General features: G+C 41.0%; 1 protein-coding gene across 2 annotated transcripts in view; it reads left to right on the top strand.

Moving 5' to 3' along the window:
* The window catches only part of palld (palladin, cytoskeletal associated protein), a 93,027-nt gene that overhangs the window by 37,143 nt on the left and 34,524 nt on the right, over window positions 1-21,360 (top strand). For both annotated transcript variants that reach the window (XM_074667627.1, XM_074667626.1), the window contains exons 4-11: window positions 8,572-8,747; window positions 8,858-8,924; window positions 9,677-9,794; window positions 9,920-9,979; window positions 13,074-13,215; window positions 13,303-13,326; window positions 14,079-14,198; window positions 15,975-16,458. In XM_074667627.1, coding sequence (XP_074523728.1) covers window positions 8,572-8,747; window positions 8,858-8,924; window positions 9,677-9,794; window positions 9,920-9,979; window positions 13,074-13,215; window positions 13,303-13,326; window positions 14,079-14,198; window positions 15,975-16,458 — 1,191 coding nt within the window. The remainder of the gene's footprint in view (window positions 1-8,571; window positions 8,748-8,857; window positions 8,925-9,676; window positions 9,795-9,919; window positions 9,980-13,073; window positions 13,216-13,302; window positions 13,327-14,078; window positions 14,199-15,974; window positions 16,459-21,360) is intronic.

The raw sequence follows: 21,360 nt of genomic DNA, 5'->3' as shown, positions 1-21,360 counted from the left end.
TTTAAAATCAAATGTAAGACTTTTTTACGCCCCAAGAGACAGAAAATAATACTGTTTTTATAAGGCTGAACAAACAGGTGTCAAAAATCTATCTATTCATAGTTCAAAAGCTAGTCTAAATGCTTTGCTATTGGAGCACAGGTCACCTAGGGGACTAGGTCCTGCTCCATGAGGTTCATGCTCCTATGGGTGGCCCAGGTTTGAATCCAGCCTGTGGCACTACCTACTCGTTCCATTTTTCTTGCTGTCTTCTCTTTTCTGATTAAAGGCATAAATGTCCCAAAAATAACTTAACAAAAAACTTCTCTTTCATACTCTTTTCAGGAGTTTGAGTCATAAAGGCTTAAAATCTTCAACTTATTCAAAAATATCATAGAGGGGCTTTCTTGGGTATTAGCTTCTGCTACAGGTGACGGATGATCATGCCTGACTGGGGACAAATATTGGTTCATTATGAATGATCATTCTCCCATTCTTTACTTGAGCTAGAGTAAACAAAGTCACATATAGCCATGGTGAGTCCAGGAGTGATAAATAAACAATGCTAATGTTCACTTTATCTAAACATTATAAATTAATAACATAACCAAACAGAAATACATCAATGTATTCTGTGCAAAGTTATGTAAACAAGAAAGAATTAAAGCTGCTAGCAGTGATAAGCGGGCCCTCGCCTGACGTGTGCCCATTGGAGCATGTCCTGGCCGTCGCATGTGCAGCAAAATCTGGCTAAGCTAAGAGCCATGTGTATGCGTGAAGTGTGGTCCCTGCAGCGGGCATACATGGGTGATTTTAATTGTACTGAATGTGACTTGAGTCCAGAAGGTGGTGCTGTTGTATTACTGTGATGCATATGGAGATGAGTCCAGAGTGGGAGTGAGATCATGTGTACAAGTGGGAACAAATTTGACAATGTATATGAAAGATAGCACCATGCATTTCCAGAGGGTGGCGCTATTGCAGTGGCACAAATTTAAGGTAATAGAAATGTTTTGAGATGGACCTTGATGGTGTGTGTGAACCGTGAGGGGGATCAAACTTTATATGGCAGAGTTACTTTGAGTTTCAGTTTCATGGCTAGATATCAGAGTTTCATTAAACGCCGTAGACATAAAATTTAAGTATCGGACATGACCTTATTAGTGATGCTTTATGAAGGCATTAAAGACATTTGTGAGCAGAAATTAAAAGAAAATCTGAAAAAAGGAAGAGCTTTTAATCACAGAGAAAAACCTATTACTTCCTGTTGACATTGGGGGCACTGTACTTTAGGCTAGAATGAAGCATATTGACGTGTTCAACAAGAGACACTTAACATGTGTGTGCATTTTGGTCCTGCTACATCATTGAACAAGAGAACTATAAAGGTTTTTGTGACTCCTAAAAATCGTCAACTTTGGTGGTCATTTGTGGCCACACCCATTGAGTTACCAAAAATCCTTTAATAACTTCTCATCATCAATTTGTCTACTATATGCACACCAAGTTTGAAGTTAATCAGATGAAAAACCAAGGACTAGTTTGTTCAAATACAAGTTAGTGGCATTCTTAAACTGATGGGTTTTTTTTTACTCTGTACTGAAGTGAGATTATCAATGACAAACCTGTAAATGCTGATGATGATATTTAATCCCACGTAATTCACCAAAGCAATTTAAAGTGAGTTACGTTATAAAGACATAAAAAACACAGAACCATGATTGAAAAAACAGAAGTAAAAGATTTTAATCTATCGATTCTTTTTTTTTTTAATGTCAAAATAACATGTTCCTGTTTGTTATTGTTTGTCCAAAAGACAAATCAGCAAGTCTCATGAAGAACAGACCATTTTGATCAGTTGACAAACAGATTTGGGGATTTCTTTAACAAATGAAGACGTAGCAGTTTGGAAATCTGCTCACGTTAAGTATGAACATATAGCATTGTTTCTTTAGATCCATAATTAGATTATTGGGAAGCTGAATACCCTCTCTTTAAGATATGTCCTTACCTAGACTCAGACCCGTGTCCCCCTTGCTTCTAAGAGAATAACATCATACTGTGAAGTTGCATGTGTGAACAGTCATCACTTTCAGGAGCAGAGCTCTTAAACTTTCCATAATTTTTCCATAATTTTTCCAAAGGACATGAAAGAAACAGCTGAAGTGACTCAACAAAGTCCCGCCCCCCTCCCTCCTGCTGTTTAGGCCCCCAGCTTCATGTTTAGTACATTCCTCAGAGTTAGAGAGAGGATTAAATAAACATTACCGTCTGTCTCTAAATGAGTCCTCTCAGTAATTATGCATAATAGCAGATCATTAAGGTTGATTAATACAGGCTTTTATTGTTGTGCTTGCTTGTTGTGAATGGCTCTTGTTTCCTTAGTAAACCCCCAGAGGAGCACAAAGCAGATGAGTCCCGTTCTCTGTTCTGAGCCCAACATATATTTACATTTCCTTTCTTTTAAACACACACACATATATATACACACATATACACACGCACACAGTTCTGTATGTAGATTCACCTAGAATGGCTTTCTCTGAGCAATAACTAGAATGGAAAACTACTGAAGCCATTTAACTGAATCAGGGTTGATTGCCTGAATTACGTCTCTATTTTAGGTTTACTTCACATGATGCTGCATGGAGAAGCCCTGTTTCTCTTCATGGTGTCTGGGCTGATTCAGGCCACCCTGTTGAAAACATATCCTCCTGCTGTTTTCTGGCCTCTGTTCCTTATAGTTACACACGCTTACATTACCTCTAACAGCTCCTACATCCCCCATTATTGAAGTAAATGATGTCACGTGCTGCAAAAAGCTTTTTTCTGTGTTTTCTTTATTGAACGCAGCTCAATAAAAGTTCACTTCACCATATTAATCTTACAGCATATGGCCTCAAGATTCATAATGAACCATTTTGATTTATGCACTGAGTGACTTAAAAGAAAGTACTGAGGTTTGAGCAACAAAAGAAACCTGAGTTTTCCAGACAAATCCCCGGCAGACATGGCAGCCACCCAGGCGAGTTGACTCTAATCCAGAAAAATGGATTTCCAAACCACACAGACATATTGGTTTGCTTAAACAATCAGCTTTTCATTCCGATTGTGCAGCTGCTGTCAGTTTTGAATCAAATAGTTTGGCCTGTTTCATATAATGAGGTCCTGTTACACTGAATGCATGTGCTGTCCCATCCTCTCTTTGTCTCTCTTTGTGCTTGATGCACTGAGAGCTGCTACCTTCGCTTCATGTTTGAAACAACCTGCTGCCTTGAGGGGTGACACTATGGTGGATAAGGTGTCCCTGCTCGTGCCATGAACAAATCTTCATTAGTCTCATGTCACAATCTGTTTCCTATTGTTTAACACGCCGTCTGCTCCTGTAATAGAGCCGAGACGTTTCCGTTGTTTCACTTTGTCAGGCGATAACACAGAGGAAGTACTTAGAGGGTCTGTCGTACAATCAGTTTGGTATGGTGACCTCCAAGTTCAACACACTGTAGTAGAAGGAGGATGATTATTCATACATTGTCTTATTTTTTCAGGCTTGTTTTTAGACTTTTACTCCTTCATTTAGATGGTAGGACAGTGGATAAAATGGGAAAGAGACAGAGGGATGACATGCAGCAACAGGCCATGGTCAGATATAAACCAGCGCTGACCCTTTAAAGGGGTTGTGAGGAGTTTGAAAGTGATCTCAAAAAAGTCTCTCTTCTTGATATATGCCTGATTGTAAACCACACTCTAAAAGGAGATTATCAGCACCAATATTGCTGGTTGTAGGTTTATTTAAATTGCTCTAGTCTAGGTTTCTATGACAACACCATGCCTGCTGACAAAGTTTAGTAGTGAGAAGAGATAAAACACAGAGATCTGTGTTTTTCTCTACTGAAAACTATTTCTATGACTAATTTTGTAGTGATGGTGGAAACAGGAGCCTAAATGTCAGACAGAAAAAAGACAGAAGAGCAGAAGAAAGCTTAACAGGAGAGTGACACAGCCCGAGCTAAAGGCTAATTAGCCTTTAGCTCGGGCTGTATCACTTTGACACAAGAGCTAAACTGCTTGTGCTAATGTTTATTCCAACCCACAGTCAGCAGTAATTCTGCAGTGGTCTGTTCAAACTTGAGAGTCTATCAATAAAATGAAGAGTGAGGTTATGTTAGCTCTGATTGGTAGATTACTGGCAGGACATAACCGGGATTCACTAACGTTACACATTACAAACATGTCTTAGAGCAGCGGGCTGCCAGCTGCACTAACTATAAACATCTACTAAACTACTTACAAACTGACAGTGTTTACTTGTCACGTTAGCCTACAGATACGTTGGAGAACCAGGTTGCGGATGTTGCTACATATAGCCGGCTGCTACAACGTTTGCTTGATGTCATGTTTCAACCCCTATTGCGACCTTACGGTACTGATAAATACCTTACCTCAGCATGTTGTATCCAGTGAAAAGTTGTCTTGAACAAATAAAATTTCTTTCTATTAAATCTCCATTTAATTCCAAAACAGACACACGGCTCACTTAAAGTAATTTACTACAGTGTGCTGAGACTCCAGGCCACAAGGTGGCGAAGGAGTGCAATTAAAACAGATCCTCCTCACAGCATCTTTAAAGGACTGTTATGTTATTTAACTACTTCTGAAGTATGTCAAGTAAACATTTCTCATAATCACTATCTCACATCCCTTTTTCTGCTCTGTATATGCTGCTCTTGCCCAAGCACAACACTGGTTCTTCCAACCTTGGCTTCAAATCTGTCATCCACCTGCAGGCCACCTGTGTCCTCCATTCACTCCCTGAATTTTTAAAAGTCTTTTCCTGCAATACAAAACTTACATGAGTAATGAAGACAATGTAAAGTAGCAAAAAAAGCAGTCCATGGTGTGTCCACTTGGAGCTGTTGACAAACTCTCAAAGTAACTCCATCACAGCTCCGCTCAAATTAAGATACCCCTAAGAAAATGTAAAAAACTTGTGCCCTTTTATTTTATTTAAGAGTCACAGAGATGCAAATTTCAGATAATTAGAGGTGCAGCTAGTTTGACATACAGGTCGCTGCTTTGTAGCTTTTCTCAAGATGACTTGGCCTTAACTTCACCTTTATGCTAACTAGAAGTCAGCTGGAGTCAGTTGGAGTCAGTTTTTCCAACATGACATCTGAGACTGCAGGCTTCATAATGCCACTTCATATCATTTCATCAAGTATATTTGCCTGTTTTTTCTTGAAATGCAGTGTCTTCAGCTCTCAGAGTCTTGAAAACAAAGACAGAGTTAAGGCTCTGCGCAGTCCCACCTGTCACTGCTCCTGATGAATCGCTCAGAGGGATCCGTCTCAACAATGACAGAGCGTATAATTTTTCCTGTCTGACCCGGCGTGACTCACGCTCATTCACCTCCTGTTCATGTACTCGTTCTCACTTTCTCTGTCTGTGTCTGCTCCCTCTCTGTGAGGTGTGAATCCCTGAGAATGAAGCCTTGTCTGGATGTTTTGGCTGATGGATGCTTTCTGGAACATGAGTTAGCATGCTTTTTGATGGACATACTCGAGTGTGTCCGTCTCGGAACAGCAGGATGTTGGGAACTTTATAAGAGCTCTCTGAGATAGCTGGGTGTCCTCAGGTCAGCGCTCTGGGCGGGCAGAGCAGCTGTTCTTCCAGCGTTTTGGGGAATTCCTGCCCCTCCTCCTGTCAATGGAGAGGTCAGGAGGTGGCTACAGTATGTGCCCTGTCTTTTATTAGAGTGTTGAGAGTATGTAGAGAGTCAGCCTTCTGCTCACACTCACAGATATTCACATTCAGCATCTTTGTCAAAGCATGAGTATAAGATGAGTATAATCCCAGGATATCACAGATTAAGTGAAGTTAGTGTTGCAGCAGCCCCTACTGCTGTGGAGCTTTAAGCCAGGTTGCCAGGTCAGACTCAAAACCCACATCTAGGGGTTTGTTTGTGCACCAGAATCTCTAAAAGCAATTCAAACTGAGTCAAAACGTCTTTAAAAAATCTCAAATGAAAGCGCCACATCTTCTTTTTTGTGGTCATAGGAAGGGCCCAACCGATTAATCGGGCAGGCCGATTAATCGGGCAGGCCGATTAATCGGGCAGGCCGATTAATCGGGCAGGCCGATTAATCGGGCAGGCCGATTAATCGGGCAGGCCGATTAATCGGGCAGGCCGATTAATCGGGCAGGCCGATTAATCGGGCAGGCCGATTATAGCCTGTCACTTATTAATCAACATCGGCCAAAATGTAGCCGATTATAAAAATGTTTGCTCCGCGTAGATTCTGTCGCTCCTGCTCCTGTGTTTATCCTGTTTTTATGTATCGGATATCAGCCAATATATTGAATATCGGCTTCTTTTTGCCCCCAGAATCAGTATTGACCTCGGCCCCAAAAATCTCATATCGGTCGGGCTCTAGTCATAGGTCACATCATGGTAGTGGTCATTGTCCATTAAAATTTAAAAAATCACATGAATTCATTCACACTGACCTACATTTGCCTATCCAACACTTTTAAAGGCGTTTTAGTTCCTTTGTAGCCAGGTAGAATCACTTCCTGTTGTGAAATGTTCCTTAATTAGTAAAAAGTGATCAATGAGTTTATCAAACTACCATGACTTTAAGGATAAGGCATATCGCAGCTGCAGGGTCCTCAAAGTGCGACATCGATGCTTTGGTGATGCAGAGGTTGATACTTTCAGTTTTAGGACCACAGATCCTTTGGGACTTTGGATGACAGGGTGAAATCAGAGGAGTGTGGTATCTTGATCTGATGTGTCATGGCTCAGCACTGCTGGAGGCCAAGGATCACTATAAAGCACAACACCGCGGCCGTGTCATGTGTGTGTTTAGGTTATTGGTGATGTGACCCCTGCTGTTTGATCCTGTTTTTGATGTGGTGAAACAGCGCTCGGGGATCCTCCTTCAATCATCACTCAGTGAGGAGAGATGAAACAGAGGAAGCGTGTGGTGCTGTGGACTGTCTCATCCCTCCTGGGTCTGAGTCTGATCAGGGAACAAAGCTGGAGTTAACAGACCTCAGGGAGGTGGGACATGTCTCAAGCGCCTGCCCAGACACACACACACACACACACACACACACACACACACACACACACACACACACACACACACACACACACACACAAACACACACACAAACACACACACACACACACACACACACACACACACACACCTCTGATTGGAAGGAGGGAAAGGGTGTATCTGCTTCCCGTAACACTGCGTCTCACAGCCTCAGGCTGGCTGATGTTTGGCAGATATGGAAACCCAGACGTGCCCTGAGGGTGTGTGAATGTGTGAATGAGTAGTTATTGATGTAATTGAGGTTGGCTGGCCTCCATCATATTTGGAAAAGGTGTATTTAAGAGCTTTGGCCCTGCTTGTCCAATAAGATTTGATTATTTCAGTAACGATCTCTGTTGCGTGTGGACCGTAATGTCAGCTTTGAGCTTTATGAGAATTTTCGTGTCTAGCAAGTGGTGGGAAGAGATGAAATAATATCTAGCTGAAAGGGAACGTGAACGCACGTGAATCTTAGTTTAAGCTGCTCCCTCTGCAAAGCATCTGGGTGTATTGGCCCCTGAGTGCTAATGCTAAAACTTTTTGATGTTAGTTTTGGCCAAATTTAACACAATTTATAAGCAATTATTTTCTTTAAAGCACTGTCTTGACTTTGCACCGCAAGAAGCTATGGTTATGAATTCAATGGAGACTTGGTGAACCATTGAGTTGTACGTTTAGGAGCCTTTAAAGTAACCTTACCTTAATGAGAGATGTGTGAGTCCATTGCATTAAACCAGGGGTGGCCAACGTGTCAGAGGCCAAGAGCCACAAAAATTACTGTGGTACTACAAAGAGCCACAAAAATGTGGTTCTTCAAATGCACTGCCTCTCAGACAGAAATCTATCTATCTATCTATCTATCTATCTATCTATCTATCTATCTATCTATCTATCTATCTATCTATCTATCTATCTATCTATCTATCTATCTATCTATCTATCTATCTATCTATCTATCTTTCTATCTATCTATCTATTTTTCTATCTATCTATTTATCTATCTATCTATCTATCTATCTATCTATCTATCTATCTATCTATCTATCTATCCCATCCATCCATCATCTATCTATCTATCTATCTATCTATCTATCTATCTATCTATCTATCTATCTATCTATCTATCTATCTATCTATCTATCTATCTATCTATCTATCTATAGGCACATGAGCGATTGTTAGGAGCACATGTAGAGAAAAGAAACTGAAACTTAAGTATCAATCTCATCACCCAAGTATTGATCAATACTGGTCCCAATTTTTGCAACAATACATCACTTGTATGAGTGGATCAAAGAGCCGCACACCGAAAGGCAAAGAGCCACATGCGGCTCACGAGCCACAGGTTAGCCACCCCTGCATTAAACATTCAAATATCACCTTTGTTTTGGCACCAGATTTACTTGTAAGTTAAAGTAAATAATATAGATTGTGCATTTATCCCAAAATGTAAAATAACCAGAGTTTGGCTTCTCCTCTCGTTATCCAGGTGGTTCTGTGAAGGCCGAGAGCTGCACACCTCTCCTGACATTCAGATCTGGAGGGATGGTGACCTGCACACTCTGGTGATTACAGAGGCCTTTGAGGACGACACAGGGCGATACACCTGCGTGGCTTCCAACAGTCTGGGAGCAGACAACACCTCTGCTGAGGTTTACATTGAAGGTAAGACGGCGTTCATACGTTATTTTGTGTATATAAGTTGTACGTTTTGCTTACTGTTGAAGAGTGTGTCACATAGAAGTAATCAGTGATACTTGTGTTTTGAACTGCAGGAGCTTCATCATCAGACTCAGAAGGGGAAGGATCTGCGTCAAAGTCCCGTTCAGGAAACATGCCTCAGTACGTGTGTTTCAGCATGACCTCTTGTGACCTAATGAACCGTGAACCCCTTAAACAGGTCAACTGAACCCTGCAGCATCTAATCAGGCTCGCTGCCCTTAACTAGACCTTTAAAGAGCCCTTAAAGAGCCATAACCCTGAGCCAGTACACAGGCTGTGCTCCAGATAATGAGAGTGCAGAGGGTTAATTGGGTAAAAAATTACCCTGTCAGGATTGTCCAGTGCACTTATAACCTCCTGCTCGGCCTTTTTACCCTTTTCCTGCTTTCACTCCCTGTTTTCTCTCCCTCATTTCCTTGCCTTTTTTCCCATACACATGTGTGAAATGTAATGGCATCTTTTTAATTCATTCAAAATTGGGGTGATGGATCTCCAGTGCACAGTATTTTTTTCTATCTCAAGTTTTGTGATTATTTGCCTATCACAATTTAACATTTTTATATTTTATTGAAGATTAGAGTTAGGATTTGTTAGATTTGTGCAAACAATCCCACGGTAACTCTTAAATGCTTTGCAACTCTGTGCATGTTTTTGATAACTATCTGTTGTTTAAATCTGCTTCCATCTGCACAACTTCCTGATCCCTCTCTATTTACATGCGAAAGCCAAGATCACTGATATCATCTTGGTTGCTGTGGTGAAAATTTTCTTTGATCCAAACACAACATTTTAACTAAAAGCATCCAGAGTCTAGACATTGCAACGTTTTTGTGTGTTTATGTGAGCTCTGATTTATTCTGTATTTACATTAGAGTTCAGAAGAAGACGACTTCTATGTCCCTGACAATTCGCTCATCATCTCCAAAAACCGCTGAAGTCCTTCCTCACCGCTCCACCCTGGTCCAGTCTCTGTCTCAGCCCCCACAGAGGGTAAGAACCTGCAGCTTATATGACAGCTTATCCACACCAGCTTATGCACAAAGTTAGATATACTCTAAAGTTTCTTTATTGACACCTTTCTGTCTGTACTTACAACTGTTTTTATTTTCCTACAGGTGCAGAGTCCGCTGTCACTGTACAGCAGTGAGGTGTCAGGTCCTCCTGTATTCACTAAAGTAAATATGCAAATGCAAAATACCATTAGCACACTATATTTTTCATTTAAAACCTTTGTTATTTAAGTGTTGCTCTTATATTATCTGGTTATTGTGGAGAAGAGAGATTAGAACAATCTAAGAGATTAGGTCTAAATTAACATCAAAGCTCTTGGTTAAGGTTAAGCATCAATCTTTAAAATTCTTTGAACTTTATAACCTATAAACTACAGATGCTTCATTTACACAAAAGCTAACTTCTTCAAACAGAAAGTGATATACATTAGCTTTCAGGAGAAAACCGTGGATTAAGATGGTGTATTATGGGTACAAGGAAGCATTAAGTACATCCAGTGTTATTTTATTTATTTATATTTGTCACATAATTATTTACATGCATTCGCCTAAGAGTACACTGACAAAAACAGAGATGGATTGTTATGACTATCTGTTGATGTGGTGGTATTGCAAAGCCCATTACAGCTGTTATGGATTATTTGAATCTTTGTCATGTGTGTCTGATCTGTTTTTAATATTTGTTTGTGTGCTGTGCTGTACCACAAATTGCCTCTTCGAAGACATTGAAGTTTTCTAAATCCGGTGATAAATTGTGAGATTTATGATAGAAACCAACCTGACACATGCAGAAAAAAAAGTCAGACCCAAGTTTCTGGCACTGAAGTATTTTTTATCAAACAGTTGATGAAAAAGTAAGGCTGCTTGGTAGAAAACTTCTGTTTTCAGTTAGTTAGTGTGATCCAGTGACGTCTCATGACTTTTAATACACCTCCAGAGATATATGTAACTGTTGAACAGTCTCAGATGTGCATTTGATTTCAGTAAAGTGATGTATAATTCATAAACAGTGATTATTAACATTTAAACAATGCAAAGTTTGCTCATGTTATGGCTGAACTTTGTCACATTTGGGGTCAAGAGTTTGAGCAAGTAAGTCACTCTGACTTTGAAAACATTACTTTGTGGCTTTTTACCAAACAAACAATGACAAAATGAACAATCTGTGTAGTTATGGTAAAATGAAGAGTACCTTATCCATGACTAAAGCCGAACCATGAAAACAGTCGCAGATACAGGCACATCTGCAGATTCTAATACAGATGTACTCTGTGTTCCTTTCTGCCCATAATAACAGTTTGCATTACTGTGGCTTACAGCAGTGGAGGTTAGATAAAACACACACTTTGATGGGTGCTCCTCCTCCAGCTCAGACTCCTCAACACTCCCCTGACACTCCCCTAACAGCCCCTGACTCCCTCTCTCTCAGGCTGTGGGTCTTGTGATGGCGAGACTGAGACGGGCTGAGGCAGAGCTTCAAACAGCCCTGCCAAACCCGCAAGGGTCAGGTCTCTTTCACTCTCATTGAGCCAGTCAGGCCCTAAATCATTTTCCACTTTGTTACAGAAAGACATTTGTTTTTCTTCACCTCCGCTCGCCTCCTTAGAAAGCTGCTGTGGGCTTTAATCATCTCAGTGAGAGAACGGTCCCCGCTGGTGACGTCAACCACACAACACACAATACAAATATACATAAACACTGTCAGACCTGTACATTCCTCTCTCAGTGCTCCCAAAATACAGCCATGCCAAAGACTCACTGTCACAGGGGGAAAGAGGCAGGTTCACTTACACGGACACTGAGAGCCACTTGTTGAAGGACAGCAAATGATGCGTCTCTGACCCTGTAAGCAAGCAGAAGAGACAAATAAGAAGTTTTTGTCCTTCAGCTCTTATTCAGATGTTTTTCTAACTTCTGAAACACTATTCTTTCAAATATTAGAGGACCTGATTGTACAATAAATGTTGAGGTGTGGTCAGGTGCAAAAGTGCTCTCTAGAGCTTACTTGCTCTTTTGTGGTCACATAAGTGGAAAGTGAGATGGTAACACAAGTTCACAACACACTTCTCTGCATGTTACACCATCCAGTAAATCATGAGGACCGTTCTCATTGATTTTGTTTTTTTAGATTATATTTTTGTTGTTTTTTTCCAGATAAAGCAAACAAGCATAAGTAAAATAGTAAAGCTCAAACATAATAAAGTCTTCGATACATCTTTATGTCACAGTTATGAAAATGATTAAAAAAATTTTTTAATGAAAATACTTTAAAAAAAAAATCAGTTCATACAGTAGTGGTTCAATCCTTCAATGTCTTATCAATTTTTCTCAGTTTTGCAAAAAAGTTTCTGCTCTTAGGTTTAGTGAGAAAGTCAATCTTTCCATACCTTTAATTTGAGACACAATATTGATCCAGTCAGTCTTCATTGGAGGATCGAGTTGCAGTCATTTTCGTGTTACAGCTTTTTTCAAGCTGCTAATAAAATCTTAAATAGGTACTTAACTTTTTTTGAAAAGTGGGTAGGGATGTTATGAAGATAGATTGTGGAAAATGAGCAGCCAACCCCAGCATCAAAGATGTCTTGTAATGTCCTAGTTTCTTCCCCCCAATAAAATTGGATTTTGGAACAGTTCCAAAATATGTGAAAGTGGTCTGCTAGTTGCTGTCTGCATTTCTCCACCATAGACCCCTACCGACCTCCGCTGTTTGGATACGTTTTATTTCTGGGGTTATAAACTACCTAAGCTGGTAGAGGTGGTCTGCAAAGAACACATATTCAGCCAATCTTCTTCTGAAATAACAAGCCCAGATTCTTTCTCCCATTTTAATCGGATCTTGTTCGTTGCGTGAGAGGACCGTTCTCATTGTCAATGAAAACAACCTCATGGCACTCCATTCAACCATTGTTCGTATTACAATTCTGATTGGCTGAATAAAAGTCCAGTAAGAAGTTTTTCTTGCTACCGATAAAGGGTCCTGATGTTGGCTGGGGCAATTTGTTGAGTTTGGCCCGATTTAATCAGGATCTTTCTGTGAGCTGTGAAGAGACGCCCATGCCCACTGACCTCTTGTCTCCTCAAATAGTGTTTTATGACCGTGCGTCATCTTTCCTCATCTCTGTTATTTATCTAATTCTGTAACTTTGAAGCGTATCCCTCTCATTCCCAGGCTCTGAATCTTTTCATTTGCTCATCATTACTGACTTACTCATTCCTTTTCCTCATGACCACTCTGTTACTTAATCCCTCCTCCCTGCAGGCGCTGCAGGATGCCCAGGCATCCGAGGGCCAGGTGGTGGTTCTGGAGTGCAGGGTCCGAGGAAGCCCTCCTCTTCAGGTCAGATGGTACCGCCAGGGGGAGGAGATCCTGGACTCCCCTGATTTCCGGATACTTCAGAAAAGTAAGACAATCTTTTAACTGGTCGTTGAACCAGCTGTATCTGATTGATTTACGCTAGTGTCTAAAATGTCTTTCTTTCTTTCTGCAGAGCCCCGATCTGCAGCTGAATCAGGTTTGTCCCCCTCATTTCATTCCTAATACACAATTAGCTGTTATAAAACTGCTTTCATGTTCCTAACCACAGTCGGTACATCAGATTAGTAATCATCATTACCTTTTTCTGGAGGCTAAAACCCAGGTTGATGCTTTCATTGTCAGCTGCAGCCTTTTACCTTATTATGACTACTACAAATCTCCCCCTGGGTCCCATGGAGCACTTATTATTCAATGTACAAGTCAATGGGAGTCCCTGGGAAAGTCTGAGAGTCCTTATGATACGCTAACTCACAGGAACACAAACAACATCACAGATAAACAATGACACACGTGCTCATTTCTGTCAGACTCTTTCACACTTCAGTGACTCAGGGGTCATTTCAGGTGTTACCTTCAGGCTGTGAGTCACTCAAACGTCTCTGAACATCTGCGCTGCGGTGTCTACGTGTGTGTCTGTCTGACTGTTCTACATGAGGGCCTGTGTTTTTGCTTGTTTGTCTTTCCTGGCTGCTCTAAGTGTGTCTGCATCTGAATAATGATTCACTAGTCCAGATGACATGTCTGTCATGATATAACTCGTCTGTCAAAAATCGCTCTAATGTCTCATTACATGTCATTACACAACAAGCCAAGTGTCAGCATGTCACTACATTCCATGCCTGTGCAGATTACTGTTCATCAAAGTCAACTCTGTAATCCTGCAGGTGCAAATTGAGCTCTAAGGATCTTATCAAAGGTGTTTTAATGGTTGGATTTTTGTTTTTGTAGAAGAGATCTGCACCCTTGTGATAGCTGAGGCCTTCCCAGAAGATGGAGGTCTGTTCTGCTGCACGGCCTCCAACATGTACGGCTCCTTGAACAGCACAGCCCACCTTACTGTCACTGCAGGTGGGTCCTACACAGACAGAGTCATCAACTGAACCCCAATCACTTAGTCGTCTCATCAAAGAAAAGTGCATAGTTTCTATGATAGTCAAAAGTTTTGGCAGGTTTACAGACGCTCCAGATTATTAAAAAGTAGTTTAAGCACAAAGATACTCAAAGTGGGCCTGAATTCAAGATGTAGTTACTATCACTTATTTTCAAACATTCAATGTTTGACTGTTATTGCACAATTTTCTTAGGTCTTGATGTCTAAATATCACTGATATCCATAAGAACTGTGGATATACACATTCTTCATTTCACTCTTGCTTTTATCAGCATAGATCAGGCAGCAATCCACAGGTGAGCCTTGTGGTTGAAGGATGTGAACACAGACTATAATATATGAACACAGTTTCCGCGGGGTCACTGAGTTTTATTTTTACTTTTACATATTTTTCGATTTATCTCATTATGTTTGGATCTTCCTCTTCTTAAAGTCCTAACTTTTAGTTCAATATATATTTATCTTTTTTTATGTGTCTTAACCTAACTATTTATCTTCTTATTTACTGCACTGTTACTTTCAGCTTTTTAATTTTTGTTTCTTAAAGTTTTAGTTCTACATAGTTTCTTTTTTACTGCTTTAATCTTGTAATACTTTTTTTCTTATTTGTTTCTTTTAGCTTGGTGTTATTTTCTTACTGTGAGTTTAACATTTTACTTTACCTTTAGTGTCTCCTCATGAAGGTCCCCAGATAGCATTTCCACAGTTCCTCAGGTCATCTGCAGGGATTTTAATCAACTGTGTTCACCTTGTGCACTAGGGGTGTGGGTTGGTGGGTTAGAGGTGTAGGGTCCAATAGAGGGATTGGACTTCCTGTTAGCTTTCCTGACAAATACAGGCAAAATACATCTAAAAATAACTTAAGCAGTAACAAGCCTTGCTAAATAAAGTTAATGTAGGAATGCTAAAACAAGAAACTACATTTCAAAAGGGGATCTTTCCAACAGAAAAAAAAAACTGGGAACAGTTTTGGTCTGAAAAACTCATTTTTTAAACAATGCACTCAATGGTTATAACTCAGTGGTAAAGAAGATATCAGCTGACTTGACTGATAGAAGGTTTGATATTGCTGCTAGATCGGAGGCTAAAGGCCTGTCTCAACTTCATCTCCTCACTTGCTGGGTCATAATAAAGTTGAGTTAGCATTTCTAATATGGGGACAGCTGGCAGTCAGCTTCCAAACTCTGCTTCAGAAACCAACTTGTGACATCACAGAGATTATGTCAATGTATCATAGTGTCAACCATAGACTGCTAGATATATTATACGTTCATATTTGTGAATATGAATATCGATACATTTTTCTGCAATGATTAATTACTAAAAATCCAATAGCTAATTAAACCCTAGCTAGTCTAAAGGTTTTCAGGTTTGGCCTCTTGATCTCCATATGATAATGTCCATTTGTCACAAATATTGTGTCATCCACTCAGGAGAGGGGGTGAGGTGTGTTAGTGAATGAGCAGCTCTGTGTGAGTGCACAGGGACACAAATAATCCTGTGTATTCACACAGACAGGGCAGTGTGTGTACAGTACAGTACTCACCCCAAAGGAAGAGCTGAATAAACAAGAATTTCATCAGCCTGACTGGACCCAGCTGCTGCTTTAGATCACGTCAGCTGGGATACATTCCTGTGGGTCTAATCTGCATCTGTGGGGTGGCCAAAGGGGAAAAAAAATCCACATTAAAGTCACATAATTGTTTTTTTCCGTTTGTTTTTTTGTCTTACAGCATCAGAGGACTCATCCAGTAATGGGATGTCTGGAGATAGCTCAGGGTTTGAGGATGCAGCAGCCTTCCCCCCACCTCCCCCTCCCACAGAAATCAGCCTCCTGGAGCTGCCACCCAAGTTGCCGCCTCCACCTGGGGCTGAGCCGTTCCAAATCAAGGAGCTGGAGATCTGGCCCAGTGTTTCAGCCCTGCCTCTGGTGCAGATGAGCTCAGAGGTGGAGGACAAAGGAAAGGGGTCCATACAGAATGGCCAACCTTCAGCTCCACCAGCACCACCAAGTCCGCCTAAGGCAGCAACCCCACCACCCCCACCTCCACCACCACCTCCTCCATCTCAGCCCCAGTCTGACCCAGTGACAGATGTCCCAGTAAAGGCACCAAGTCCGACCCTGCTGGCACCAGACTCGCCTTCAACCCCAGGCAAACTGTCTCCATCCCCTGGGAAAGAGGGCCCACCACTGCCTACCAAGCCTAAACCAAAGCTGTGAGTACCTGAGTGTCCACATGAGTCTGAGCCCTGAGGGGAGGGAAGCAGCCAGGAAGGGCCTGTGAGGGAGAGACAAGGTGGGAGTAGTAGTGTCTCAGTCATGTGAAAGGGTTAACAGGGGAATCCCAGACCTTTGAGGGGACAAAAGCATTCCCCTGCTTTTATGTAGGTGTGAATGTGGCATCATGTTTGCCAGGGCGGGTCTGCCAGCTACCGTCTGTATGTCGGTCTGTCTGTGGCCGTAAACAGATCTGTGAGGCTTTTGCTGGATGGCTCCTATTGTTTCTATCTGACCCCTGTGTGTCCAGCCCAGGACAGAGGCTCTGTTGTTTTTTTCCTGAGCACCTTTCTGTGAGCTCTATAGGGATCAGGTAGGATGTCACTGTTATTAGAAGAGAGCAGCGGAGAGAGTGGCTTTATTTTCAATAGACCTGTGTTTTCAGATGTCTGCTGCAGACAAGCTGGAATTTCTGACTAACTTGTGGATGGATTTCTTGTTATTATGAAGTGGATTTTTGTTTTCACAATATAAGAATATAGTGGAGGAGAGAAAGAACAGATAGATGGTCTGTCTTTTCTTTCCCTCCTTTGCTTTGTTTACCTCTATTGACATGCTAGAGATGGTTCTACAAGTCTCCGAATGACTTAAAAGACCCAACCTTTGAAAATAGAGTCAAAACAGCTGGGATCTGTTATATTTTCTGTCTTCTTTTTTAAAACCAGATCCTTGCATTCGAACTCCAAAAATTCAAAATCAAAAGTAAGCTATTGTTTAACAGTATTTAAGTAAAGTTGGCTGATCATTAACAAAAGACGTACCGTGGACGAACTATACAATTTTTCTCACATCATCACATCTACTGTGGTTACTGAGCTTTACCACAAAACAGAGCCCATTTTTGTATTGAGTTTAGCTTCAATGCCCATGTCACAGCAAGTATTTTTTCTAAACTGAACATTCGGCAGTAAGGAGATTTACAGACCTATATCTGATTAATAACCTCTCCTCTCCTTCAGATCAGACTGTAAAGCTGCAGTAGAGCTGCCTCTCTCAGAATTAATCAGCAATAACAACTGAATTTACAACCATAAACAATCTGCTTCCAACTGTGAAGTAATTACAAAGCGTAAGCCACCCTTCTCAACCTCCCCCTTTAAATTACACAATAAAAACAGCAGCACTGTCGTTGACTAAAGGTCATGAGTCTGCCAGCCGGCTCTCTGTGTCCTCAGGTAACGTGTGAGTTGAGACTGACCACTCTCAGCCTGAAGACCCCCAGCTTATCTGTGAGTTCATGGTATCCTGTTTGTCGTGAGGCACATCCAGTTCAGACAGACGGACAGACTAAAAAAGACTGAAAGACTGATACTGCTTCTTCTCTTTGAGCCACATGGCACTTTGAAGCAGAGCACAGTAAAGCCTGCACCCTTTGAACAGGATCTGGGTTTGTGACTTCATTCCTTCTTTTTTATTACATTTTATAGTAGTTTGGTTTAATAAGCAAAGAGACTTTCTAACAAACCTCTGTGATGAAAAACTATAAATTTTACTGACAGAGTAGAAACTATTTTTAAACAAGGCAATATTGTGGAGCAGCTAAATTACTTGACTTTATTTACAGAGAGGCAGAGGGATTAGTATTGATGGAGTTTTATAAACAGGGTTTACAGATTGCCCAGTTTAAGGCCTGCAGGTCTCGCCTTTGAGAACAAAGACAAGACTGCTGTGTAATATATGCTAATATTAGGAGTAAGTGTCCCCTTTATACAAATGTGTTGGCACAAGCAAAGTTTTCTACTTACAGAAACACAGTGTTTGACTGAACTATATGAAAGGTTAATGGTTGGTTAATATTTTGATGACAGTACATCAGTGTGTATAAAGCAACGAGTTCAAGCATTAATGATTGGTTGAACAAAAACTTTCAGCACATCACACATCAAAGTATCGGAAGTAAAGTAAAAGACTTCTAAGTAAAGTAACATTTCTGTGTATTCAATAGATTATTCTCCCATCTATCCATACATCCATTCATCAGTCCATCAGTCTGTACATTAATTAACCATCCCTTCATCCATGTATTTCATTCAATCATCAATTCATCCAATGATCAGACATTCATTCATCAGTCCATGTAACCCACCCATCCATCCATTGATTCATCCACCCTACCGTCACTCAATCGATTCATCCATCCATCCATCCATCCATCCATGCATCCATCCATCCATCCATCCGTCCATCCATTCATCCGTTGATTCATCCATTGATTCATCCATCTGTTCAAACATCCATCCATCCATCCATCCAGCCATCCATCCATCCATCCATCCATCCATCCATCCATCCATCCATCCATCCATCCATCAATTCATCCATCTGTTCAAATATCCATCCATTCATCCATCTATCCATCAATTCATCCTTCTGTTCTACTATCCATCCATCCATCCATCCATCCATCCATCCATCCATCCATCCATCCATCCATCCATCCATCCATCCATCCATCCTTCCATCCATGTATCCATCAGTTTATCCATCCATTTATCCTTCTGTCCATCCATCAATCCATCAATCCATCCATCCATCAATCCATCCATCCATCCATCCATCCATCCATCCATCCATCCATCCATCCATCAATTTATCCATCCATTTATTCCACTGTCTATGTATTCATCCATCCATCCATCAATCTATCCATTGCTTCATCCAACTGTTCAAATATCCATCCATTAATCCATCCATGCATCCATCTATGTATCCATCATCAATCCATCCATCTATCCAACTGTTTATGTATCGATCCATTCATCGATCTATCTATCCTTCTGTCTATGTATTCAACCATCCATCCATCCATCCATCCATCCATCCATCCATCCATCCATCCATCCATCCATCCATCCATTCATTCATCTATCATCCATCCATCCACACATCAATTCATCCATCCATCCATCCATCATATATTCATGTATCTATCATCTATTCATATATCCATCCATCCATCCATCCATCCATCCATCCATCCATCCATCCATCCATCTATTCATCCATCCATATATCCATCCATCCTTCCATTGATTCATCCATCTGTTCAAATATCCGTCTTTCCATCCATCTTTCCATCCATCCATCCATCCATCCATCCATCCATCCATCCATCCATCCATCCATCCATCCATCCATCCATCCACCCATCCGTTCATCCATATGTTCATGTATCCGTCCATAAATCTGTTCATCCATCCTTCTATCCTTCCTTGCATTGCTCCATCCATCTATTCATCCAGTAATCCATTTATTTCAAAACCATCTTTTTCTAGCTCTTACCATGTTTCCATTCCAGGTCAAACATCTCCATGATTTTAACCTTTTTTAGATTATTTTGGCTTCTTCTCTCAGTTGGATGTGTCTTGGAAACCTCCAAAGGGAGGCATTCATGAGCCACTGGAGCCTCCATCCACTACAACTGGCTATTCTGAACACCCTCTGGGTGCCTGAGCCCCTCTCTCTGTCTCTAAGGCTGAACCCAGACACCAATAGAGAGAAATCAAATCTTGTTTTATCTTCAAATCCTTGGTCACAACCCAAATCTCATGAGCACAAGTGGAGGTTTGAAATAGACAAGTTAAGTGATGTTTTGGTGGCAGGCTCAGCCCCCTTCAACTGGTGAAGCAAAATTCCTGCTAATGCTGCTTCAACACATCTGTCAAAACCCTGATACAATTTAACCTGCTTGGGATACAGAACCATATTAAAATATGTTATGTTGTTTCGGTAAAAATATATTGGCAGCCTCATCAGTAAGCTTTTTATTGTTTTTATATGAAAGTCCAAATTTGTCTCTAGAACCCTGGCTCAGTCTGGAGAGCCCTGAATGAGTCTGGTGCTGATATGTTATTTCTGGAGCTTGAATTTGTCTGCTTTTCTGAAGACTTGAGCTGCAGTATCTCAGAAAAAATACTTAAGCCTTTCATAGTATCCAACTGTTTATAAAGGAACAGGTATATTCAGTAATATTACAATCCAAACACTGGTGTTCGTAGGTATTGGAGAGATGTGTCTGTATTGAAAAGTCTAAAATAAATTGTTCTAAATTATAGAAATAACCTTGTGGGAAGTCTGTGTTAGAAATGTTTTTAGCTTGAATAACACTGGACTGATGAGATGGAGGAAGTGGTTGTGTGACTTGGCAGGCAGCGGAGACTGCAGGAGACCTGAGCTGTGAAAGCAGAGCTGCTGTTTTTCTCTGCTTGAAGGCAGAGGGAGCAGGGTTGGTGGGTATTTGGGTCTGATGCCCGGCGTTGATGTCAGACATCAGGACAAGAATCAAAGGAAATTCTCTGGGGAGAGACTCTGATTGGCCAGATGGCTTTGATCCAAGTCGCAGGTTTGGAGAGAAAGCAGAGGTTTACCACAGAAGAGAAGGCAGGACCATCTCATTATATGTCCCTATAGAGCTGAGCTTTTTATAGACTGTTTTATGAAGTTGTGTTTTACACACAAATAATGTTTGGTTACCTTCTTAAGTTAAGTTTGATGAATGGGTCCATATTAGACTTCTGTTCAAGGTATAGAACAACCAAGCATGTACTGAATGTCTCGTTGCTTTCTTGGGTCACTCTCTGAGTAATAAGCAAACAAAGCAGAAAACATCGAGCTAAAGTTGCCCTGTGCTTTAAGTCAGTGTGTGTTGTGAAGGGAAACAGAAACATATCTCAGGGTGTAGCTGAAAACTCTATGACAGGAGTGGCTACCATGACTCACCCGTTGGTTTGTGGACTCCCGTCTCAAAGCCTCAATTTGACATTTTTTTACAGCACCATCTTGGGTTTCTTTGTAGACAAAGATGACCATATTTGGGTGAGGTGGGGTATGTATGGTTATGG

The sequence above is a fragment of the Halichoeres trimaculatus genome, unplaced genomic scaffold (assembly GCF_033239565.1).
Source record: "Halichoeres trimaculatus isolate MK-OKI-2021-1 unplaced genomic scaffold, fHalTri1.1 fHalTri1_scaffold_4, whole genome shotgun sequence".
NCBI classification, from domain to species: domain Eukaryota; kingdom Metazoa; phylum Chordata; class Actinopteri; order Labriformes; family Labridae; genus Halichoeres; species Halichoeres trimaculatus.
Note: the sequence above shows the minus strand (reverse complement) of the source record. Positions and strands in the feature narration are given on the sequence as shown.